This window comes from Geotrypetes seraphini, chromosome 7 (genome assembly GCF_902459505.1).
Source record: "Geotrypetes seraphini chromosome 7, aGeoSer1.1, whole genome shotgun sequence".
Classification (NCBI taxonomy): domain Eukaryota; kingdom Metazoa; phylum Chordata; class Amphibia; order Gymnophiona; family Dermophiidae; genus Geotrypetes; species Geotrypetes seraphini.
This window is the reverse complement of record NC_047090.1, coordinates 73387101-73414154: the sequence shown is the minus strand read 5'-3', so window position 1 is coordinate 73414154 and position 27054 is coordinate 73387101. Positions and strand designations below refer to the sequence as shown.

General features: G+C 42.0%; 1 protein-coding gene across 5 annotated transcripts in view; it reads right to left on the bottom strand.

Annotated features, from left to right (window-relative positions):
* LOC117363329 (lymphoid-restricted membrane protein-like) overlaps window positions 1-27054 on the bottom strand; it is a 248868-nt gene that overhangs the window by 214837 nt on the left and 6977 nt on the right. For 4 of the 5 annotated variants that reach the window (XR_004540024.1, XM_033950852.1, XM_033950850.1 and 1 more), the window contains exons 2-4: window positions 25363-25988; window positions 20252-20359; window positions 10666-10846 (exon numbers count right to left, since the gene is read on the bottom strand). Coding sequence is in view for 4 of the 5 variants with exons in the window: in XM_033950852.1 (XP_033806743.1) it covers window positions 10666-10846; window positions 20252-20359; window positions 25363-25988 (915 nt within the window). In the remaining variant the exon portion in view is untranslated. The remainder of the gene's footprint in view (window positions 1-10665; window positions 10847-20251; window positions 20360-25362; window positions 25989-27054) is intronic. The other variant, XM_033950851.1, reaches the window with a different exon arrangement.

Genomic DNA, 27054 nt, shown 5'->3' with positions numbered 1-27054 from the left:
TTGACCACTACCTCTCCAACTTACTGATAACACCCGATTACAAAACCCTCCAAACGGAAATTAAATCCCTGCTATTCAGAAAATGTGTCAGGACAAATTAACGCAGTACCATAATTTATATCTATTCCTGTAATTAGTAGAAATTAACACAGTACCATAATTTTTTTCTATTCCTGTACCTAGCACCTTATCTTGTAACTCTCCTAGTAATGTCTAGTTTACCTCTTTTATAATCCACCCTAGAACTGCAAGATACAGCAGAATATAAGTCACTAATGTAAATATCCAGGTCTGCAAAGACTCCTGCTGCCTGCCCAAACTTATTTGCATCCTGACTGAATATTATGTGGATCTGTGAATTACTTCCACATCCTACCATCATTCCCCCCTCGCTTGGAAACTCAAACCCATAGACCTGTAGACATTCCTCCCCTAAGGCAATCATTTCTCTAGTGATGTGGGGTTGCCTGGGTAGGAGCAATCTGAACTTGCTCCTGCCCCTAGCAGTTCCATCTAGAAAATGGTCAAATGTTATCTCTGGCAATAGTTTCATAGTACTACAGCTAGAAGTCGGGCATCCAAAACCTGATTTAAATGGTTAGGAGCCTCTCCTGCAAAAATTACTTTGGAATATTGACTGACTAAACTTAAAAAGGAGTACTTGCAATTTAATTTAAACAGGCCCATACCGATTCCCAAGCTTTCTGAGAAAGACTCTAAAAGCAGTATAACAAGTGGTGATAATTTCCTAAGCTGTCATCAAAAGAGACAAGTTAAAGCAAGCAAGGTTACTGCTGGCAAACAAAATGATGCATGGTAAGAGCAATTCTTTCAATTGCAATAGTTTAAATACATTAGTTATGCAAAACATCTTACTATTAAAAAAATTCACTCTGAAGGATGTCCGATCCAGTGCGCTTGGCTACCTTTATATGAATTGCCATACTGGGACAGACCGAAGGTTCATAAAGTCCAGTACCTTGTTTCCACCACTGGCCATACCAAGTCACAAGTACCTGGCAAGATCCCAAGAAGTAAAACAGATTTTATGCTGCTTATCCTAGGTATAAGCAGTAGATTTCCCCCGAGTCCAACTCAATAGCTTATGGGCTTTTCTTTTAGGAAATTATGCAAGCCTTTTTTAAACTCTGCTAAGCTGTGTCCACCACAGAGTTTAATTGCACATTGAATGAAGAAATATTTTCTACAGTTTGTTTTAAATCGCTTCATCATACCTCCTAGTCCTAGTATTTTTGGAAAGCGTAAACAAGCAATTCACATATATCTGTTCCACTCCATTCAGCATTTTATAGACCTATATCATATCGCCCATGAGCCGTCTTCTCCAGGCTGAAAAGCCCCAGATGCTTTAGCCTTTCCTCACAGGCAAGTTGTCCCATCCCTTTTATTGTTTTGTCACCCTTCTCTGTACCTTTTCTAATCCTGCTATATCATTTTTGAGATGTGGCAACCAGAACTGAACACAGTATGCAAGGTACAGCTGCACCATGGATCAATACAAGGGCATTATAAACATTCTCATCTTTGGTTTTCATTCCTTTCCTGATAATTCCTAACATTCTATTTGCTTTCTTAGCTGCCATCATACACTGAGCTAAGGGTTTCAATGTATCCTCAGCGATACCCAGATCCTTTTCCTGGGCATTGACTCTTATAATGGAACCCTACATCATGTAGCTATTATACTTGCTTACATTAAAGTTGTCTGCCATTTTAATTCACACTCTTCCACAGTCTTGCAAGGTCCTTTTGATATTTTTCACAAACCTCTTGAGATTTAACAACCGTCAACAGCAAATGTAATTCTCCTCACTAGCTGCTAACAGGATGTTTGATGTGTTGGCTGAAACCCGCTCCCCCCCCCCCCACCCCCGATTATAAGTTTCAAGTTTAATAAGTTTTTGATTAATTGCTTAATCATATTTCTAAGCGATTTCTAATCATATTTCTAAGCAATATTTAGGGAACAATACAATACTTGACAGGAATTAAGTCCATCAGGACTATTAACAGACTTGGCAAACCCATAAACACAAGGAAGGGAAGGGAAATGAACTACAAGTTATTTAAGAGAAAGCAAGACAATCAAGGAAAATACATAAGGAAAGGGAAGCAGAAAATTTCCATAACATTATACAACAGAAATAAAAACAGCCAGAGAACTAGCTAATTAGTTATCAAAGGCATCTTTAAAAAGAAAGGTTTTTAAATTACTCTTAAATTTCTCCAGATTGCACTCTTCCCTCAAATAAATAGGTAGAGAATTCCAGGTTAGAGGGCTGTAACAGAGAAAATAAATTGCAGTCTCGTATTAATAACCTTAACTAGCAAAGCGCTCCCAAAAGAAGTAATCTTGACCTAGAGATGAGTGCCTATTATGTCACATGGTCATCACTGGTCCTATCAGCCTAGAGCTCACACCTAACTTTGGACATGAGCATTTACACCTGTGAAAGGCTATTATAAATTCTGAAACTCAACTGATAGTTAGGCATGCAAACGAAACTATTTTATAACATTGCACCTGATTTCTGGACATACTCATGACTAGATTTTAGCAAAGCCTTTGACAGTGTTCCACACAGACGTCTAATAAATAAACTGAGTGCCCTCAGGATAGGTCACAAAGTGACAGGCTGGGTCAACAACTGGTTGAGTGCAAGGCGACAAGAGGGTAGTGATCAATGGAGATCGCTCTGAGGAAAGGGTTGTTACCAGTGGTGTGCATCAAGGTTCTGTTCTTGGGCCTGTTCTTTAACATTTTTATAAACGATATTGCTGAAGGGTTAAATTTGGGTAAAATTTGCCTCTGCGGATAATACGAAAATCTGCAATAGAGTAGACACACTAGATGGTGTGAACATGACGAAAGATCTGGCGAAGCTTGAAGAATGGTCTGAAATTTGGCAGCTAAAATTTAATGCTAAGAAATGGAAGGTTATGCATTTGGGCTGCAAAAACCTGAGGGAATGGTACGGATTAGGGAGTGAAGAGCTTATGTGCACAACAGAACAGCGGGACTTGGGTGCGTTGTATGTGATGATCTTAAGGTAACCAAACAGATTGAAAAGGTGACGGCGAAAGCTAGAAGGATGCTAGGTTGCACGGGGAGAGGTATGGCTAGTAGGAAAAAGGAGGTATTGATGCCCCTGTATAAAGCTTTGGTAAGACCTCATTTAGAATATTGTGTACAAATTCTGGAGGCCACACCTTCAAAAAGATATAAAAAGGATGGAGTCAGTCCAGAGGAAGGCTATTAAAATGATATGTGGTTTTCATAAGGTGTATGGGGACAGACTTAAAGATCTTAATCTGTATACTTTGGAGGAAAGGCAGGAGAGGGGAGATATGATAGACATTTAAATACCTACATAATTTAAATGCGCATGAGTCGAGTCTTCTTTAATTTGAAAGGAAACTCTGCAATGAGAGGGCATAGGATGAAGTTAAGAGGCGATAGGCTCCAGAGTAATCTAAGGAAATACTTTTTTACAGAAAGTGTGGTAGATTCATGGAGCAGTTTCCCAGAAGAGGTGGTGGAGACAGATTGTGTCCGAATTCAGAAAGGCCTGGGATAGGTACATGGGATCTCTGAGAAAGAGATAATGGTTACTGTGGATGGGCAGACTAGATGGGCCATTTGGCCTTTATCTGCCATCATGTTTCTCTGTTTATGATTAATTACTTAAGGTTTCATAAAAATGTGAAAACTTTTATACAATTTTTTTTGGTATTTTAATTTTTATTAAATTTAACATACTTTACAAGTATAAACTACTTGATATAGAAATAAAGAATCAGGTTCCAACAAAAACAAACCATAACATTTAAAATAAAAATTATGAAAACTTAACTCTTCCTTAGACCTCAATTAGGAGGAGGAGAAAAATACAGTAAAGAAATTATAGGGAGTAAAATTGCAGTAAAGTACAAAGAAAAGACTTAAATGCTATACAACTCGAAGGGAGTGACGTCACCAATGAAGATGGTAGCCTAGAGTGCGGGCTCCATCTTCAGCCACCTCAGAAATTCAAATTGGAGCATTTTGTCAGATGTGGGGAGGTCATCTTTTGTTGATAAATAGAGAGACAGTGTTTCCTTCACATGGTGACACTTTCAGGAGCGCAACCAATAGCTAAGTGTTGGATTTTGATGAGCTGGTGCTGGACAGCTATGCGGCTGTTTTGGCCGTTGCTACGCTCTGTGGAGGCTGTCGGCTGCTGTGCGGAGAGGTGGCACTTCCCTGCTGAAATGTGAACTGATGCGGCGTTCGCTAAACCCACTAGACCCGCTGTACTCACTGGACCCACTTCTTGAGTGGTAGGGGCATATTGAGAGGACCTGAGCTGGCGCTGGACGGCTGTGCGGCGGTTTTCTCTGAAGAGGCTGTCGGTGGCTGTGCGGAGAGGTGGCACTTCCCTGCTGAAATTTGAAGAGACACGGCGCTCGTTAGACCCCGCTGGACCCATTAGACTTGCTGGTCTGACTCCGTGTGATGTGGGCGTATTGAGGACTTCTTGTTTTGTTTTTTTGAGGAGGTGTCATGACTTGCCTTACAGGAGACCTTCTCTCAGAAGAGCACCAATGCTTTGATTGGAAAGTCCCTGATCCTGTAAGCCAATTTGAGACAAGCTTTCAGGCTCAAAATTGTGTACCATGGGGGTATGCATTCTGAAGCAAAGTCTGCTTTAAAATTTGTTCTGTTCTTCAAAGTCATCTATTTTGCCTTTATCTGTTCAGTTTAAGGACAGATTGCAATTTAAGAACATAGGATTTGCCATACTGGGACAGACTGAAGATTCCATTAAGCCCAGTATCCTATTTCCAGTGGCCAATGTAGATTCCAAATACCTAGCTAGATTTTTGTGCTGAAGATTTTTTTTTTTTTTTGAATGATGAGAGCCTGTGGAAGCCGGAAGCATACTGATCTTGTGAAGGGGAGTGTACCAGGAACTCTTTTGGCTACCTTGCAGGAAAGGGATCTTTGACCTGCTCCATGAGTGGTGCGAGTGCAGCTTGAAGGGGAGCGTGTTGGAGTATTTTTGGCTGCCTTATGAGCTTTGGTCCTTCAGTCACTCCTTCATAGAGATAGTCTCTCCACTAGTGGATGCTCTTTTACAATCTCTCCAGAGATTTACTGTTTTAGACTCCCCTCATCGGAAGGTCAGATTCCTCATCCTATGCTTGGGGGGCTCATTGTGACGGTCTCCATGCTTGAGGCCACTGGTCCAGCACAGATCATTAGTGTCACAGACGGAGTGGCCTGGGATTGAAGAGCAGGAGGTTCCATTTTTAAGCGTATGCACTCTTATCATATTGGATATATGTAGTCTGAGGATCATCTCACGGTTGGAGTATATTTTACCGCTTTTCTAAACTCTGCTCACTCACTGCCTTTTATTATTCTACGTTTGACTAGTGACAGAGGAATAGGACGTCTACGCGAAGAAAGTTGGACAGTTATGGTTTTGTGCGAAAGAAACCAGGAGCCCAGAAGACGACAGAAGTTAACTCGTCACAGGAAACTAAAATGGTAGAATCGGAAGAAGGTGGTGAATTGAGGTGCACCCAGGAAGCATCAGATTCTTTGAGAGATCTACTATTGGGCATTCGTAAAGAAATGCAATCTCTACGACATGATGTCACAAAAGCTGTAACGGACTTAAAGCAAGACTTGGGGGAGCTGGTAAAGAGACAAGATGTGATGGAAGCACATATTAATACAATGACTGAGAACATTATTGCTGTTCAATAGGATGTAGTAAAGGTTCATGCGGAGGCAGTGTGGGATAAGTTGGAAGACCTGGAGAATAGATCCCGTAGGTGTAATCTAAGGATTCAGGGAGTTCCAGAAGAACCTGCCTATTTGGATGTCCACCAAACGGCCTTAGACATCTGTAAAGACATACTCTCTACTGCGCGGACAGGTGAGGGGCAGATACCGGAGATTGAAATTGAACGAGTGCATCGGGCCCTGGGGCGCCCTAAATCCAAATTGCCCCGTGACATCCTATGTTTGAGCAGCTTTCGGGTGAAGGAGGAAATATTCCATGCAGCGGAGGCAAAGGGATTATAAATGGAATAATTTACGGATAGACATTTTTCAAAATGTAGCGGCTGCAACTTTGCAAAAAAAGGAAGGATATGCAAGAGGTGACCATATATCTTCGTAGGGAGGCCCTCAAATATAGGTGGCTTTTTCCATTTGCCTTGGCAGTGACTGTGGGGAACATGACCAGACGGGTTCGAACAGTAGCTGAGGCCTGGTCAGCGTTACGAGCATTAGGTGCTCCAAATCTTCCAGAGAGTGGACATGTTAGTGAACAAGGAAAGGAGATGGCTGGTCCTTCTGGATGTCGACATCAGACTAGAGGAGCTATGACGAGAAATGTTGGAAGTAACGAGTCATCGGGTCGAACGAAGTGAGAAAGTTGCTGACATCAACAGACATTTATATATGGACTTCTGTTCATTGAAGAAAATGGGGTGTGGGTGGGGGGGTGTTGAGTATGAATGTTTTCTTGAATGGATTAGAAATTTATCTGATAATTAATAAATAATGGGGATTTGAGAGGGGAATTAGGTGTGTGTCTGAGTTGTAGAGGAATTGAAGAATGTGTGGGTGGGGGTGGGGGTTGTTGAATGTGAACATTTTCTTGAGAGGTTTAGAAATTTATCTGAAAATTGATAAATGGTGGTGATTTGAGAGAGGGGTCAGTAGTAGCGGAATTGATGAGTGTGTTGAAATAAATGTCAAGATTATAAGATCTTATGTGGAGCTTATAGTATTATGTTAGAAATATGTCTTAGGATGTTGAACAGTGTGTTGGGGTGGCTGAGGTGGTGGAGTTACTTCTTCCTTGGAGTTCTTGAAATCTGTATGAAAGATCTTGAGATTCAATTTTGGGTAGGGATTAGGTGGGAGGGATATACTGGATGGGAGGGTAGGGGGAGCAGATGGGTATTGGGGGAAGGGTTGAGATTAGGAGAGTGGAGGAGGGGAAATGGTATTCTCTATTTGGCTTTGGTGATGGATGGTCGGCTGAGGTATTGGTGGAGCCTGGTCAGGGGCTGGGGTGGTCAGGTTACACAGGTTTTCATGGTGGACAATGTGAAATGGTTAATAGAAGTGAATCCTGGTTAATTTGTATCTTTGAATGTGGGGGGGGATCAATTCATCTATTAAGCGTTCAAAAATTTTACAATATTTACAGCGTCATAAGGTGGATATGGCATTCCTTCAAGAAACACATTTGACTGATCTTGAACATACGAAATTAAAACAGTGGTGGGTGGGGGAGTGTGTAGCAGCTTCTGCACAAGGAAAACATAGGGGAGTAGCGATTCTATTTCGCAAAGGTCTTCTGGACAATTTACAAGTTTTGACTAAGGATGGGGAGGGAATATTTGTGCTCTGTCAAGGGGTGATAGCTCAGCGAGACTTTATATTTTGATGTGTGTATGCTCCTAATGAAAATGACCCGGCATTTTATGCTAAATTGAACCGTCTGTTCTTACCTTATACTCAAGCCTCCCTGATTGTTGGGGGAGATTTTAATGCTGCCCTCTTCTTTTTGTTCTAGTTTATTATTTAATTCATTACAAGCGGTATGACATTGGCTTGTGCATGCTTTGGGAGGTGATCAGTTGGTTACTGATCTTTTGCCTTTGCAAGGTAATCCGGCCTTTCCTCCAGGAAGGGACTCTAGAGAGTACCGATTATGGGGATCAAGAGGAGTTTTGAATTTAGAACATATATTGGGATATGAAGGGGAGCTGTTGGCCCGTACAGAATTGTTAGCTAAGGTGGGGGGAGACCTGGGGTGCACAGTTTGTGTGTTTTCAAGTGGAGCACTATGTGAGATCCCTTGACGGAGCACATTGCGCTTACATTTGGGGGCTAAATTACAAGAATTGTTCACTCGGGAGGAGGGGGTATCTCTTTCGGTGTCTTGTATACATGCTAGATTACAAAAATTGCAACCTGCAAAGGACTACAGGAATATTAGGGGTAAAAGGGAAACAGAACTACAGCTTAATTTGGGACATTAGGATATAGTGCGAACTCTAAAGGCGACACCTGGGGTGATCCCGTGTGCATGGTTAAGAGAAAATTATAGGGTGGCTTTACGTGCTTATTACACTCGTACACAGTTATATTATAGTGGAAGTTTACCTACACCATTGTATCATAAATGTGAGATAGGCGGCCATACTTTGGGACATGCATTTTGGTCTTGTCCCATTATTCAAAATTTTTAGAAAGAATAATATCTTATATGTCAAAAATAGTTGGGAGATCTTTATGTAATTTTCCGACCCATTTTGTTTTGGATTTGCCAGATGCTTTTAGTCATTTGCCTAGGGGGTCATCGGGTGTTGTGTAGGAAGATGAGTTTATTGGCCAACAAGTCTATTCTTCAATATTGGACAGTCCCTGACCCCCTGAAGTTTTAGCATTGGCGAAACCAATTGCATAAGTTGGCCATCTGGAAGGAGAGAGATGCTGGAAGGCCTGAGAAGCGAAAGATGTTATTTCTGTGAATATGGGATCCTTACTTACAAACCTTGCATCCTAAGGGCCAAAGTGCGATTTTAAGATGGTGTCTTAGAGTATATTGAAGTGTCATAGTAAGGTTAAATACAGAGTATGATTGGGAAGGGGGGGTTAGGGGAGGGGAAGTGAGGCGAGGGATATATATGCTCCTTATTTTATTTGATGCATTGTTATTGTATTATGCACCTTGTTTGCATCAATAAAAATTGTTTGAACTTAAATGCTACAACCTGGCATTATTCCTTTGAGCTACACTCCCCACCACTAGATAAACCCTTGAGATCTAAAAAGGATCGTAGATGGTCTGGTGTAAAGAACATATATTTTAAACCCATAAACTTGATAACACATTTGCATGGATAAGCTAACAAAAATGTAGCACTAGCTTCCTTGTCTCTTCTCTCATTCCCAAAAACATTTTTTGCCTTTCCTGGGTTACTCTAGTTACATTCTGATATAACCATAAACTCTGACCACAAAAAAATATTCCAGACTTAAAGAATAACCTCATAACTGAGTTAAGATCTTGTTCAAAGATAAAGTTAACAATTAAAGTTGCTCTTTCTTTAACATCCGTGGATGACTCCTCTAATATTTCCACGAGATTTTGCAAGTCTTTGTCAGAGACCAAGTTTTCACTCCTAGGTATATCAGAATTTCTTTTTGAAACAGGTAGAAAGTATGCTTTGTTTATGGGCGGGATCTGGTCTTGCGGAAAATTCAAGCATTCTATAAGAAATTTTTTGAAAATATCAATCGGTGATATTGCCGGTATCCTTGGGCAATTTAGCACTCTCAAGTTCAATCTTCTATTAAAGTTCTCTATCATTTCTTTTACGAGCTGCAAAATTTTGTTCTTTAGAGTGGTAATTGAGTTTTCCAAAGAGGCTGACTCAGCTTGTATTTTATCCATGCATTCTTGCTTAACTTTAACCAAACTATCTGAAAAAGTATCCATTTTCTGTACCAATACCTACATATCTGAGGCAGTCTTCTCCACCTTCCCATCCACCTTCTTGATAACCTCCAGGAGTATCTCTAGTGTCACTGCTGGGGTAGTTGCTGATCCTCTCTCCTTCAGGAATCTTTCAACCCAGCATTCCAGCTGGGGCAGTAGCTCTTCCCAATGCCTGCTCCAGGGTCTCCTGTTCCTCTCCCTCGGGGTCAAGCTCAACACTTTGCACTCTACCTGGACATGGAGGCGCAGAGAGAAGTGGAGGAGACAATGATGTCAACAGATCCAGGGACTCGAGTGCTCCCTCACTCAAGTCCAACGTAGAACTCTGCCGCTGCAGGGATATCCAGGTGCCAGCTGGGCGCAGTGGCTGCAAAAATGCTGGATCGTCTGCTGGGCCGGAGACGATGTGAGCAGCGGTAACTGTGCCGCTCTCACATTCCCCTTCCTCTTAGTATGGGGCATATCGATAAAGTAAGTAGCAGCTTTCCAATTTTGTTATGATATTTGAAGAAAACGCTAAGCCTTCCGAGCTCAGCAAAATGGCGTCCGCCATCTTGAATTCCTCCAACCTCTTTTTTATACAATTTATACAATTGTATTTTAATTGATTGCTTTTGTACTCGCCCATAGATTTTACGGCTTCTTTGGATGTAAAGCACCTTGAACCTTTTTGGTTCAGTGTGATAAGTTGTGCATTAGATTAGATTATTGGTCCTATTTTTAATACACTAAAATGGGAAACTAAAATGTCAAGTCAAAAAGAGAATGTTAATTTGCAAGCTTTTGTTTGATACTGATCTGACCCAGCATGGCACTTATATAACTGCTTTGTTCAAACATTTTGTAAAGCAGTATAGAAAATTGTTTAACAGATATAAAATATATATGGGGTCCTTTTATTAAGGTGCATTAAATGCTAAGGCGCCTTATCATTTAGCACATGCTAAATCAGTTAGCACACCTTAATAAAAGGACCCCCATATATTCTATGTACGGTAATTAGAATTTTGCAGTTCGGCTCTCCAACATTGTGTCTGAGAAAACGAAATCAGGTTTATAAAATGCAATTTCCTTCATTAATGTGTTCTGAATATTAGTAAGAGTCGGAAAAATCAAAGGAATTTGTTACCCTTTATTTCTGCAGTCTTCTATCCACTCTGTCATGACAGCATGGTAGGTGTCCAGATCCATTGAGATGTCCTTTTTCTCAGGATCCAGCATATTGCACAGCTCATCAAGGCCACTGTCTTCAGTTCCACGACTGGTGGTATGTCGCATAAAATCCACTATCTTTGAAACAGCTACTTTACCTAATAAAAAGAGCAGATAGGCAGCTCTTTTTATTGTCCTTCCACAAGTGTGAGGTACAATAAAATGGCAAATGCACTTTTGAATAGCATTCTTACAGATAAGCTATTAGCCTCATATTTGAAAACACGATTTTGTCAGCAATTTTCACCATCTTGAAGATTTTGCCTAGGAGTTATTTTCTTCATACTGGTATCTCTGCTAATCCCAATGAATCAGTCTAAGGTTCAGTAAATTGAGGTGGATGAAGACAACTGAAGACATTCCTTTTTAAGCATTATTCTAAATCTGGTTTATAGATTTATAGTGGTTTCTGTACTAGTTCAAAAATTTAATTAACAGAAAAAAGGCGTTTTAAAGCTATTTTCTGGGACTAACCCTGTGACAGAACCTGGATTAGCCCCTTATGTCAGACTTGCTGCTGATGAAATGTACACAATTCCTTGGCAGGGGAGGCTTACTATTACTACTAATTTCTATAGCGCTTCCTGTCAATACACACTGTCAGTCTTAGCACTTTGGACTTGAGGCTTATGACTGTATGGGCTCCAACTAAGGGCCAGTGTTGCAAAGACTGAGCTAAGTGAACTGGACAGGGATAAAGAAGAGGGGAAGAAATCTCCTGGTTTTCTCAAAGGTACTGTAATCCCGGGGGCCAGTTCTGAATTGGAAGCTTAAAAAGTCTGCCAGTCAAAACAAGCATTCAGAAATATTTGAGCACTTGTCACCTTTGAGAAACACATAGGACCCGATTCACCCAAATTCTTTAGCCTACTACTAATCATTTCTATAGTGCTAATAGACATATGCAGCGCTGTACATAAAAAAAATCAAAAGAGAAAGTCCCTGCTCAAAAAAAAGCTTACAGTCTAGTCAAGACAAACTGGACAAGGTGGTACATCAAAACACTGTGCTTGGGTGGGGGAATTACAGAGGGAATAAGACAAAACAGATATTGGTGTTTAAGTGGATTGGAGTTTGGAATTCATTCATTCATTCAATTTTCTATACTGTTCTCCTACGGGAGCTCAGAACAGTTTACATGAATTTATTCAGGCACTCAAGCATTTTTCCCTGTCTGTACCAACAAGCTGACAATCTATCTAATGTATCTGGGGCAATGGGGGATAATGTGGCTTGCCCAGGGTCACAGGAGCAGTATGGGTTTGAACCTACAACCTCAGGATGCTAAGGCTGTAGCTTTAACCACTGCACCATACTCTCCAAAGGGGGCTTTAAGTCTGGATTTGAATACTGCCAGAGAGGAAGCCTGATGTATTGATTCAGGCAGTTTGTTCCAGGCATACAGTACAGTGCAGCAAGGTAGAAGGGACAGAGTCTGTAGTTGGGTATAGAGAAGGGTACAGATAAGAGTTATTCAATGAATGGAGTGCCCAGGGGGGAGTGAAAGGAGAGTTATGAGAAGAAAGGCCAGTAAGAGGAGTTTTAACTATATGCAGAAACAGATAGAGCGCCAATGAAGTAACTTGAGGAGAGGGGTAATGTGAGGGTAATGCGATATTGACAGAATGAGGCATGCAGCAGAGTTCTAAACACATTGAAGGGGAGAGAGATGGTTTAGCAGATGGCCAGTAAGAAGCAGGTTGCAGTAGTCTAGGCAAGAGGTGATGAGGGTCTTGGCAGTGTGCTCAGAAAGGAAGAGTCTGATTTTAGTGATATCGTACAAAATGACAGGTTTTGGCAGTTTCTTGGATACATGAAGAAAAGAGGCGAATCAAAGATTACCCTAAGGTTGAGAGCTGACAAGACAGGGTGCATGGGGGTGGTGTTCATAGAAAGAATGGGGAAAGAGGAGAGACAGGTTTAGGTAGAAAGATAAGGAAAGCACTCTTGGACAAATTTAATTTTAGATGGCAGTGACCCATCCAAGTAGTGATGCCAGACAAACAGGTTGAAAGCCTCAAGACTGTTAATATCGGAACCCAAATCGTTAAAAAGCATCTCTGGAAACCATTTTCATAGACTTATGCAAGTCAAACCTACATAAAAAAAAGCTTTATAATAAGTTTTAAGTATTTTTAACCCTTTCAGGACCAAGGGACATATTTGTCCCATAACTTTAAAATCCTATAAATTTTGATTGGGATAGTCTACAGTTCTAAATTTGATATGTACGGATTCCATATGATACTGCCTTTATGTAAACAAATTGGTTCCGACATTCATTCATTAGCGTCGTTGCCAGATTGACGAGAAGATTCACTTGCCACACTGTCCATAAGCCAGAAGTTTGATTTTTTAAATAAAAATAATGATATTTCACAAAAAAAATCAATTTTTTGGCATCTGCAAGCCCTTTTTACCATAAAAATGTCGTCAAAACCACAAAAATTGGCCTACGATCCTTATGGTCCTGAAAGGGTTAAAGCACCATCTTTTATATGCAGACGGTCCTTAAAAATGGCCAAGTTTTCCCACTGGAAATTGCCTTAAACCCCTAGTGGTTTACAGAGCAAATATGCCTTTTCCTTTCAGTCACATTGCTTCTTTTAAATTCACATTAGTCAGGCTTTATATACTGTATGTCACAACAGCAATGAATATTGCTCATAAGCCAGGATGCACTAACTATGACCTCCGTTTTCTTACACGTCTTAATCTTGGACACCATACTTATGGCAGTACCAACACCCAGAACTGTATTGGGTTCAGAACTTCAGATCATACAGCTCAGCAGTACAAATGTTAGGATGAACAAAAATCACTGATGTTGACACAATGTAAACATCTGCACATTGTCCAGCCTCTGTCCTTTCATCCCTGCCTACTCTACTAGAGGACTTACTCATTTCTTAAATGAATGAATGAATGAATTCTGCTATTGTTTGATTAACCCTTCTTCCATAGACTGTTTCCGGTGTCCACCAACCTTTAAGTATTTTGTTTGCATGCCTTTCAGACTTCTTTAGTTTTGTATCATGACCCTTTTGTGCCTCAGCCTAGGGAAAAGCTAACCCTACCAAATATAGTCAAACCTCGGTTTGCAAGTGCACCGGTTTGCGAGTGTTTTGCAAGATGAGCAAAACATTCCCGCAAATCGTGCCTCGCAAACCGAGCACTGACTCGATTTGCGAATGCCCCCTCCCCCTACTCTCGTCGCCCCCATCCCGATCCGGCATCCCCCGCAGAGCACCCAAACAGCATCCCTTACCCCGATTTGGCACCGGCACCAACGCTCAGGACATACCGGTGCCTGAAGATCCTCCCTCTTGGCTAGACCAGGCCCACGGAGAGAGCGAGACCAGAAGGCCTTGAGCATGCGCAAATAATCAAGGCCCAGTCCAGCCCAGCCCAGCCAAGAGGGAGGATCTTTGGGCACCGGCATGTCCTGAGCGTTGGTGCCGGTGCCAAATCGGGACAAGGGATGCTGTTTGGGTGCTCGGCGGGCAATGCCGATTCTCGGGGGGGGGGGGGGGGAGGGGTATGGAGCAGCGTCGGTAGCCTCAAGGGGGGAACGAATCAAGCGAGTTTCCATTCATTCCTATGGGGAACTCACTTTGATATACGAGCAATTTGGTTTATGAGCATACTTCCGGAACGAATTATGCTCATAAACCAAGGTTCCACTGTATAAATATTTTGCACCACTTTCCCCCTCTCTAGTCTCTAGAGAGTTGCATGGGGACAGAAATCAAACCTGTCCCCGCAAGTAATCTTTTCCATCCTTGCCTGTCCCCATAAACTTCTGAAGTAGTTATTTTATTTAATTATGCTAATGAAATAAGTTAGAGGCTCTGGTAGAGACCCATTTACAAATAAGCTATGATACTATTAATTTGGAAATACTGTATATACACAAATATAAATCGATCCGAATATAAGTAGAGACCCCCATTTTTACCCCCAAAAAGGAGGAAAAATGGTTGACTCGAATATAAGTTGGGCAGTTTAATATTCAAAGTGCCCTGCCAGGATCTGTACCCAGCGCCACCTCCCTCCCGTCAGGCTCTGCACCTCGCGCCCTCCCTGCCAGGCACAGCACACAGCCCCTTTCCCACTCTCCAAGTTTATTTAAAATTTGATACAAATGCTTATGAAATTTCAAAGCGATTTACATATTAAAATTAGGGGAAAACAAGGAAGCCATAAATATATGAACAAGAACAAATTCAGACGACAAACTAACAGAGACAAGAGGAAAGAAGGTAGAACAATGGTTTGAAGAAAAAGGGGACAATGAGGGGTAAAATGATGGGTTAGGGAAGGACAAGAGCATCAGGTTATATTTAGAGAAGATAAGAAATAATGATTAAGCATTCTAATGATAGGTCTGATGGTTTTAATTTTCAAATGCATCCTTATAAACAAAAAGATTCAAGAGTTCCCTGAAAATCTATCTAATATAGATTCTTCTCTAAGATAGGCCGGAAATGAATTCCATAGATGGGGTGCAATGACCGAAAAGATCATTACGTCTGGTGCCGATGATCCTTAAAGAGGGTACAGAGAGGAGATTTTGATCAGTCGAACGTAGAGCTCTAGGAAGAGTGCGAGGTATTAACAGTCTAAGAAAATAGGAAAGTTTGTCTGACGAATCTTGAATGATAGTAGGGCAATTTTGTAGGAGATGTGGTGAGGGATTGGCAGCCAATGGGCATTTTTCTGTTAGGCTCTGCAAAGCCCCTTCCCACCCTCCCTCTCTCCTGTCAGGTACTGCACAAAGTCCCTTTTCCTCCCTCCTCTGCCAGGCTCTGCACTCAGCCCCCTCCCTGCCTGTCCTATCGTACCTCCTATGCCACTGGAACCACAGCCCCTTCCTTCCCTCCTCTGCCAGGCTTTGCACCCATCCTCCTCCCTGCCAGGCTCTGCACCCAGCCCACTTCCTTCCCAGGCTCTCCACCCTGTCCCCCCCTCCCTGCCCTATCTTACCTCCTCTGCCACTGGAACCACAGCCCCAGCCCCTTCCCTCCCTCCTCTGCCACTGGAACCACAGCCCCTTCCCTCCCTCCTCTGCCAGGCTTTGCACCCATCCTCTTTCCCTGCCAGGCTCTGCACCCAGCCCACTTCCTTCCCTCCCAGGTTCTCCACAATGTCCCCCTCCCTTCTCTGTCTACCATACCTCCTCTGCTGCTGGAATCCCTGGTGGTCCAGAGGTGTAGCAGGCAGGAGCGAGCTTTCTACGCTCCTGCCCACTGCTAATCTGGTTGGTCACTGCCTGCCACAAGTTCCGGCATCCAACAGCTAAACCATACTGAGCAGCAACGCACGCTTTGGCGCTGCTGGTCTGCACTAAACGGCTTCCTGAATGGCTCCCATGAATTCTCCTCCTGCCTGCAACACCTCTGGACCACCAGGGATTCCAGCGGCAGAGAAGGTATGATGGGCAGGGAGGGGGGACACAGGGTGCAGAGCCTGGCGGCCCAGCAGAGGCCTGCAAAAAGTTTTGGAGGGGGGGGTGGGTGGGTGCTGGCCCAAATATAAACCAGGACCCCAATTTTTGGGCTCAAAAATCCTGATTTATATTAGAGTATATACAGTATTAATTAGAAATACATACTTTATAAATGGATCTCTGCCAGAGCCTCTAAAGTAAATACTTTTGCTAATAAGGATCCTCAAGCTCCGTCATCTGACGACTTCCTCCGAAAAGGTGGCCAAAACTGCCTTTTACCAAGCTTGGCAGCAGCAATGTTCCTAAGCCGCAGATGCTGGCATCTCAGTGGTTCAAGGATGCTGCCAGTAACTGTTTCACTTGGTAGAAGTAAGTTCTGGCCACCTTTGGAGGAGGTGTTCAGTTGGCTGTTAATGGGGATCCCCACCAATTACAGCAAGGGTCTGTGCCCTTACTTGCTCAGCTGGCCAGAGAGATTGACAGCAATTAAGCCCAGATTTCATAATATAAAGCCATTATTCTCAAATCAAATTAACCTGAGTTTGTGACCCCCCCCCCCAAGAATAACCTGCAAACATGGAAGTCTTGAGGCAGTAGAATTAAGGGATGTAACCCATTTATGAACTGAAACTACCATTCATTTTGCTCAAGTCTCTCAAAGCCTGTTTTAATCAAACTTGATTAGGGTAAAGACAGGATTTTATTCTGGTCTCCCAAAAACCAAAACATTACACCTCAAGCCATGTACTTTGATTAGAGTTGAAATGGGTGTTAAAAACCTTTGGAAAAAAATTTGCCCTATCCCTATTGTTTTCCCAGATCATTTTCTCATGTCGAGAATGTTGGGTATTTTGAATAAAAGGCCTTTAGCTGGCACAGACTACAGTATGAAATCTAATTTGAATTCTGTAAGACCGTTTCATCATCAATTTAGACATTTTTCTTTATAAGGTTTTTAAAATTGGTAGATAATCAAATTCTTGGCTGACAAATTTTTCCAGCCTCTCGAATAAAATTTCATCCTTACTGCATAGCTGGTATACAGTCACGTGAAAAAAATTAGGACACCCCACAAAATGTGAACAGAACTGAATATATTGATGTCAAATATTTTTTTATTTATCTCTGAAAAAGAAAGTGATGCAATTGCAGGTAAACAAAAATTTTCCTTGATTTACTCATGAAACAAGATATCCACAAAAATGTGTATGCTAACTGAGGAATAAATTAGGACACCCTACACCCTAATAGCTAGTGTTACCCCCTTTGGCTGAACTACCATATTTTTCGCTCCATAAGACACACCTGCCCATAAGATGCACCCTAGATTTAGAGGAGAAAAACAAGAAAAAAAAAAAATTCTGAACCCAGGCTCTGCACCCAGTCCCCCTCACTCCCTGCCAGGCTCTGCATCCTGTCCCCCAAGTACCTTTTAAAAACACCCCCGACCCCCATACCTTTTATGCATATATAATTTTTATTGATGAGTGAATACAATAGCAATTGAACAAAGAAATGAGCAATAGATGTGAACAAAGAAAATCATCCTCATCATCAAATATTACATTACAACCCCCCCTGGTGCCCTCCCTCCCAACAACCCCAAACAGTACCAGCAGAAAGGAACTAACCAATTGCCCAAGGCCCTTATGTCTGATAGGCCCGGAAAGAAAAGGGAATAAAGCACAACCATTTAGTATCCTCCTACCGTCAACCTAGCAAGCAAACAGCAGCTAATAAACCCCCCACACCAACCACTCACCCAAACCCTAGAAGAAGAGAGAAAGAAGAGAGAAAAAAATGTTTTAATTGAACTAGGGGGAAGCAACTAGGGGGAAGCAACCAGGCTGTCAAAGAACCCCTCCCAGCTCACCAAGGAGGAAAACCCCAAACCAGAGGCAGTTAGACCCCCCTGTATCTTTTAAAAATGCACCACCACCACCCCCCCCCCCCCGTCCTACCTTTTAAAAACACTCCACTGCCCGACTCCGTCCTATCTTTCAAAAACTCTCCCACCCTCATAGCCTGGTCCAGTGTGTATCAGCATGGGCCTGAACCAGCTTTCCATGTTGATGCCTAGGCCCACCCTGCTTCCTGAATGGCTGCCGTCAGTTCTTGTAAGTACCACGAGAACTGACGGCAGCCATTCAGGAAGCAGGGCGGGCCCAAGCAGCAACACTTAAAGCTGGTTCCGACCCGTGCTGATACAAGCTGGACTACCAGGCTATGAGAGCGTTTTTAAAAAGGTACGACGGGGCTGGTGGACAGGGCGGGGTGTGTTTTTAAAGGTACAGGGGGGGGCAGGTTTGTTTGGTTTTTTTTATAGGTATGGGGGGGTAAAAATTTGTATCTTCGCTGTATAAGATGCACCGATATTTCCACCCAATTTTGGGTGGAAAAAAGTGCGTCTTATGGAGCAAAAAATACAGTAACTGCAGCGAGACGCTTCTTGCAGCTATCTACCAGTCTCTGACATTTGTCTGAGGAAAATTTGGCCCACTCCTCAATGCAGAATTTTCAGCTGTAAGATGTTTGAGGGGTTTCTTGCATGTACAGTCCGTTTCAAATCACCCCACAGCATCTCAATGGGTTTAAGATCATGGCGACTCGGCCATTCCAGGACTATCCATTTTTTAATTTTCAGCCAGTCCTTGGTGGATTAACTGGTATGTTTTGGGTCATTGTCATGTTGCAGGATCCAATTCCACGAGCTTTAATTTTCTTACAGATGGTCTCTCATGTTCCCCAAGCACCCTCTGATACACGGTAGAATTCATGGTGGATTCTATAATGGTGAGCTGGCCAGGTCCTGCTGCAGCAAAGCATCCCCAAACCATGACATTTCCACCTCCATGCTTCACGGTATGAGGTTCTTTTTCTGGAATGCTGTTTTTGGTTTACGCCAAACATGTCCTTTTTTCTGGCGTCCAAATAATTGGATTTCAGACTCATCTGTCCATAGCACTATTCCAGACATTCTGGTGTTTGTCTACATTCTCTCTGGCAAACTTCAGTCTGGCCTTGATGTTTCTCTTAGAGAGCAAAGGTTTTGTCTTTGCACACCTCCCATGCAAGTTAAAATTGTATAGTCTCTTTCTGATTGCCGAGGCTTGCACTTTTACATCAACAGTAGCAAGAGCCTGCTGTAGGTCCCGTGATGACATCTTAGGGTTTTTGGAGACTTTTTAGCATCTTGCAGTCTGCTCTGGAGGTTAACTTGCTTGGACAGCCAGACCTGGGCATGTTAACAGTTTTTTGGAAAGTCCTCCACTTGTACACTATTTTCCGGACCATGGAATGGCTAATGTCAAATTCTTTCTAAATCTTTTTAAATCCCTTACCAGACTTATAAGCTACTACAATCTTCTTTCTGAAGGCCTCAGACAGCTCTTTTGATCTCACCATGGTGTTCACTTTCACTGCAGCAGTCATGAGCACACCAGACTAAATGTCTGAGGTTTAAGTAGGGCAAACCTCCTTCAAAATGCTGAGTAAGGATGTTCTTATCATGTGCACCTGATGTGATACACCTGTGTGTAATTTTAAACCATTTTTAAGTGGGAGGATATTTCATATTCAAATACTGAATATTTTATGGAGTGTCCTAAATTTTTCACATGACTATATTCTGTACATTCTTCTATTTCCATTCTGAGCATATGCCACCCTCCATCCCCAGTGGAAGTGTGGACTGTTACAGCTCAACCAATCCCTTTGGCTTACCTAAAGCATCCAATACCCTACCCACCTGCCTTATGAAAGGGTTCTTCATTTCCCTCACTCCCTTTTTCATCCATGTTAACTGCCTAAGTGGAATATTAAGCACAAATGCTGCTCTGATATCACCCAAATCCAACATCTAGGTTTTCTTTCCAGCTCAACACGGGATTAACCCAAATGAGGTGGAAAACACCCAATGGTAAAAAAATGAAAACTTAACGGAATGGGACAAGAACTTGTAATGGAGAAAAATTGAAAACAGTCTGAAACCAACATGTTAATTTGTTAAACAAAAAGGAAGAAAATGCATTTAGATAACTGATTAGAGACATACCCCTGTGATGGATGTCACATGCATGAAAAATGCTGTTCAGTAAATCTTCCTCACAGATCAAACTCACTTCTTTCATCTCAGTTTTATTTTCCAACACACATCTCATCCCTGCAAGAGCCCAAAAATACCACTGGTTAAAAATAAGAATTTGGATGTGAATTAGGCAAGTTACTTTCAAAATAAAAACACAGTTTATCATTGTTTCCCACCTTCCCTAGAGTGGAAACAGTGTGGTTAAGAGCAGGGGATGGGGCAAGCAGAGCTCTGACCCCCGTTTACCTGCTCATGTAATCTAGTCCCTAGCCACTCCCCCAACCCATCTCTGCTAACAGGAGAAAAATTTTTCACCATCTCTTCACCTGGTTTAAGTGCAGCAATGAAAACGGCACAACATCCAGAGAACCCATGCAGATTTCACAGGACTCCGTTCCCATATAAGTGTCAGTAAACATAATGGATGTACAAGGTGTGTCCTTGTGCAAATGATATCAGTCACTACCTCAGAGGTTCTACAAATGTGGCAGTAGGAAGATGTTTTAACTGGGTTGGGGAGGGGATGTTGTACCTCAAACAACCAAACAGTATCCCATAATCCTTGCCATGTAGAACTTGTAAAGCACACAATTTTCCCCATATATTATGGGACCAGTTTTGCTACAACCCACTGGAGAAAACTATGCAAACCATGAAATAGATCTTGCAGCAAAACATACCCTATAATAAATGGGGGCGGGGGGGGGGATTGTATGCTTCACAAGTTCTATATGGCAAGGATTTATAGATAATCTCATGAACAAAATTTGTCCCCATCCCCACAGGCTAAGTCCCCATTTGCACAAGCCTCAAACACTTATGATTTTATATTTAAACCTTTTTATTGAAGTATAAAAAGGGAAAACAATCTATACAGCTGTTAATAAAAAGAGATTAGGTTCTTACCTTGATAATATCTTTTCCAGTAGATAGAGAGAAGTTGAGAAGTTTTTAAACTAGGAAGAAGGGGAAAGCAGACAGTCGACCAAGAGAGAGAGTCAATGGTTAGGGAACTGGTATACCCGGAGGATACCATGCAGAATGAGAGGGAAAGACTCACAAGAGGATACCGTGCAGGAAGATAGAGGGGAAGACTCACCGGATCACAGGCAAGACAGATAGAAAGGGACACAAGAAGGAAGGAAATGCAAGAAAGAACAAGCTGCAAACTCAAGTATATGTACACGAACGCAAGAAGCCTAAGAAATAAGATGGGTGAATTAGAAGCTATGGCACAAAAAGATAACGTTGAAATCCTCGCCTTCACGGAAACATGGTGGACTGAGGAAAACATCTGGGATACTGAGCTACCAGGATACAAACTATACCGCAGAGACAGAGTGGCTCAAAAAGGTGGGGGCATTGCCATATACATCAAAGAGGGAATTGAATCTACTGGACAAACTACACCACATCTGACGGATAAGTTAGAGTCTCTATGGGTCAAAATTCTGGGAACAAATGGACTGGAAATGAAGACTGGCATCTACTACCAACCCCCAGGGCAGTCCAAAGAAATTGATGGAGAAATGACGGACGAGATTAAACGCAACTGCAAGGGAGGCAACGCAGTTATGGGTAACTTCAACTATCCGGGGATAGACTGGAACCTAGGCACCTCCAGCTGCGCTAGGGAGACCAAGTTTCTGGATGCTGTAGGAGATTGCTTCCAGGAACAACTTGTAAAGGAAAATACAAGAGGAAATGCAATTCTGGACTTAATTCTAAATGGACTGCGAGGACCAGCACAAGGTGAAGAAGTAGAAGGGACGCTGGGAAGCAGCGATCGCAATATGATCCACTTCGACCTGGACACAGGGGAAAACAGTCCAGAATGATGGCCATGGTGCTGAATTTCCGAAAAGGGAATTACGAAGTAATGAGACTCATGGTGAGGAAGAAGATTGAGAAGAGGATAAGCACTGTAAAAAAGCTAGAGCGAGCTTGGTCCCTTTTTAAAGGACACAGTCACCGAGGCGCAAAATCTACCTCTAACCCTCTGTTGTAGTTCCTTCCTATTTCTTCCACTGTAAACTGCGCCGAGTTCTACAAACGTGGAGATGATGTGGTATACAAACCTAAGGATTAGATTAGATACCGCGTATCAAAAAAGGATCCAAGAGGAAAAACAAAGAACTGGCATGGCTCACTGTAGAGATGAAGGAAGCGATCAGACAACTTTGTTTAAGGAATGGAAAAGATCTTTGACGTGGGGGCCGCCGCGTGAGCAGACTGCTGGGCAGGATGGACCACTGGTCTGACCCAGCAGCGGCAATTCTTATGTTCTTATGGTACTCTGACATTTTTCTGCAGTATCCCCACAAGAATGGACAATCACAGCTTTTGAAACCCTTTTCCCAGGAGTCTGCTGCCCCCATCAGTTCATTCTAATGCATGCAAGAGCTCTAGAGTAAAAGACAAGAGAAGGAGGGACACGGGGAACTCCCCAAAACCAAGGTTCTGATATGCTCATAACATATTATAAACAAACTAATGTATAAAATGAACATTACCATTGAACAGTAAACACATCAAATAAAAGCAACAGCTTGATATCAGTGGAGCTCAATTATCTCTTTAGAATTTATTTACAAACTGATTCTGAACCCATTGACTAACAGAGAAATCTTAGCTATGTAGAGGACAATGAAGAAAAAGGCAGAAACAGGCGCATCAGAAATTATTAGGCGGGGGATTTTGCATACCATTACTATCTACTGGAAAATATCATCAAGGTAAGAACCTAATCTTTTTTTCCAATGCAAATGGTGACAGCCTAGCCTACTTTAACAACCACCTAATCCAAACTACCACAACCAGACACAGGAGAACCCAGACACCATTTACATACCCTCCAATCAGAGACATAAAACGAAAAAAAAACTGATGTCCTTCTAGCACACAGGCAGCAAAACGAGACCACCAACTCTAATGATATCTCTATTTTAATTCCCCTGAATAACGCGACCAACGAAACTTTAAAACACATTTCCCATATCAAAACTGAAATTGAACAATGGACTATCAACTTTAAATTGAAATTAAACACTGAAAAGACAAATTTTCTTGGCTAGCCCAAAGGATAAAATCACTATAACATCAATACACCTAAATGGTCACGATCACCCAATATCAAAAACTATAAAAATATTAGGAGTCACTTTAGACACCCACTTGACTATGACTGAACACACGAACATGGTGGCAAAAAAGTGCTTCTTTGCACTATGGAAATTAAAAACCATCAAAAAATATTTTGACCCTCTATCTTTCAGACTACTGGTTCAGTCATTGATTCTATCCACCCTGGACTACTGCAACATCATTTATGTGGATATACCTAAAAAAATTGAAAAAATTAATAGTGCAAAACACAGCCATCCACTTAATATTCGGACTAAAGAAAAGTGAACACATTAGTCCCTACTACAAACTGCTACACTGGTTGCCAACGGAGGCACGAATAATATTCAAATTCTCTTGCTTTTGCTTTAAATTGGTGTGGGGAATAGCCCCTACCTATCTCTTACCACATTTCGAGCTGCACATCCCCAAGAGGACAACCAGAAATCACAATATTTTTGCCTATCCAAAGATCACCGACTGCAAATACAGGTCCTTTCTGGACAGAACCTTTAAGTTTCAAGCTAGCAAACAGCAGACCTGGCTGGGCAATTACATCAGCACAGCCAGGTCGACCTATGGCGCATTTCGGAAAGAAATTAAGACAGCTCTGTTCGATAGATTTATCTCCTAGTCAGATACCTCTTCTAAATTTATTAACAATATGTTGATACTGTGTATTCTCACTAATTGTATTCTGTTGCCACTGACTGTTCTGCGACATCTTCTGGAATTCGCCAATTGTCCAGCCCGCTTCACTGTAACATGTTGCTATTGTGTTCTCACTAATTGTACTCTAATCACTGACTGTTCAATGACATCTTCCCTATTTGTACTCTGTAATTCGCCGATTGTTCAGCTCTCTTCACTGTAAACCACCTAGAAGTCGCAAGATTTTGGCGGTATGGAAAAAATAAAGTTATTATTAATCTACTAACCGTGACCCCAGACTACAAAACTTTCAGAAAAGAAATAAACATTGCTATTCAAGAAATCCATGAAGACTAACAACCGAATGAAACATTTCAATCCTCTGAAGCATCCCACTCTACTCCAACACATCATATACAGTATATGATGTTGGCCTTGATGGACTTGGACTGAGTGAGCTTCATATGTTAATCCTACCTCCAACAGCAGCCAGTCCAGGTCACAAGTACTCAGTAAATCCCAAAACGTAGATCTATTTCCCATAGCTTGTTTCCAGGGATGAACAATGGCTCTTCCAAATCTAGCTGGCTAATATGTTTTTATGGACTTTTCCTCCATAATGTGTTCTGTCCTCTTGAATCCTGCTAAAAGTGGTTGCCCTAACTACAGTGGCATGTTCCATTCATTGCCCAACTTTCATTTAAGGCTGCCAATTGGATCCAGACTTGTTCCAGTCCTGGGTTTATCCTAGTGCACGTAGGACTTATAGCTCCTATTTCCCTATTTCATTCCCTTAAAAAAAAAAGGCACTGAGGCAAACCGAGGAATGATCTATGGAAGTTAAAATTGTTTGACCTAACATCACCCCCCCCTCTCTCTTTAGGCTTCCACTGTGATGTTCTTCAGTATTAGCGATCAGCAAAAGGCTGTGAACCAGTGAATATTCAAAGGCCCTTGCCCATCCTGGGTAGGCATCCTATTAGACTGCAAACTCATACAGACTCATACAGACTACTTGAGTCTGAGTGCGTACTTGCACATCCTGTGTTGACCGTTGCCTTTTAACAATGCTGCAACCTTCCACCTTCGGGTAAGTTGGGGGGAAGGGGTAATAGAGACCTATTTTGTAATTACTGGAGAAAACAGGAATTTAAGTCATTAAAATGGTGTAGAAACTTGAGAAGCACTCTCTTAGCCAAGCATATCTACTAGAGCAGCAGAGCTAGCTGACCAATTTGAATACCCCTCAAACCTTGCAAACAATAGATTGTTATTAATCAGGGTTCTAGCAACTCAAGTATTACCTCTGCTCCTTCTGTTTAGGGAGCGTCTTCTCTTCACAGGAGAAGGGAAAACATCCTGTTCAAAGTTTTGATCCAGTACATGGGAACCAGAACTGTGACATGCTGATATATTACGATCCTCACAGATAAGGTTTTTAAACTCAACACTGGAGACCAAAGCCTGTGGAAAAGTAGCATGCATGTCTTTTCTCCTTGCAACTGGCGTGGAGCAGTTCTGAGAGGGGCATAAAGGCCACAAATTTCCCTCTCTTCCTTTATTTGCAGCAATCGAAGTAGTGTGTACCAAATGAGGATCAGCATGCCTCTTTAAGCTAGGAGATAAGTATTGTACATGTTGAGAAGCGACACAGTCACTGACAGGACTTTGAAGGGTTGCTGAACTCTTTTCTGAAACTTTAACAGTCCTGTTCTTCAATACCACCTCTAAATTCTTCTTAACACTTGTCTGTGGACTATCATAATTTCTAGATTGGAACTTTGGAATCTGCAAGTTGGGGTTGGATTCCTGATCCCTCTTCTCTATGGTCTTGATTTTTCGGCAGATGCTGTCCACTGGGTTATGGCGTTTGATAGTTGCTCCATTTTCAGAAAACATTGTTGCTAACTTCCTATGTAGCTGGACTAATCTAAAGAGAAAAGAGATTTGTTAGTCACTGGTTGCATACTGATTTAAAACAAGTGTGCTACCTCCACCAAAATGTCACACTGCAATTAGATACAATCAAGAATTCTAGTGTTTTGAACTTCAACCTCAACACATGATTATAATTTTTAGAAAAGTTAACAATTTTGAGAACTGTAAGAACAGAAGGCTTACTTGAGGTGAATACCACCAGTTAAACATCAAAGAATGAATAATCAGGAAACAAGTAGAAATAGTAAAGCCAAAAGAGGAAGGAATGTTTCAATTTGATATGCCACATACTGAGTCTCGTGCATTCACACAAGATTCAACTGGAGACCCCAAGCTGACATACACCAACTAGAACATGAAGAACAGCAGCAGGGCCTGTGTAGTTTGCAAAGCTCCACAGACCCTGTCAAAAGAATAAATAAAAGCCCAGCACCAGAACACTGGAGATGGAAATGCTCAAGGACCACTGTGAGGCTCCCCAGGACTTGCTATTCAAAGAGCCAGACAGGTCAAGTTGAAAGATTCTACTACTCTGAAAATCATGTGTTAAGTCCAAGCAGAGACTTGGCAGAGCAGTGGCAACAGTGACATAGGCGTCAGACATTCAGGTAACTCGGTGGAAGAAAAACACAGCAAAATCACCATCAGCCAAAGAAACAAAGCTAGATGCCAGAGCAATGGGGTCAAGTAGGGTTACCAGGCCCATTAGTTAAAGGAACAAAAATGGAGATGGGCCTAGAAAAAAGGGCTAAGCATTCGGCAACAGTACCATTAATCAGGTGACAGAGGAAAGACTAGCTTGGCATCCTCAGAATTTGGAGATTGAAAATGACTCTGCATGCTTAAAATGGCAGCTGGCATACCAAGTCACATGCATCTGGCCCTGTTCTCCAGTTCACACAGCAAGACTTCCTCCTCTCATGCACTTCATCAGCAGCAGGGAAGTTAAGATGGAGACAAATGGGGTCAAATCAATATAATATTGGAAGTCCCATTTCATTGTTGTATGATAGTGTTTGGAACATTATTAATGCCCAAGAGTCCAATCAATGCAAATA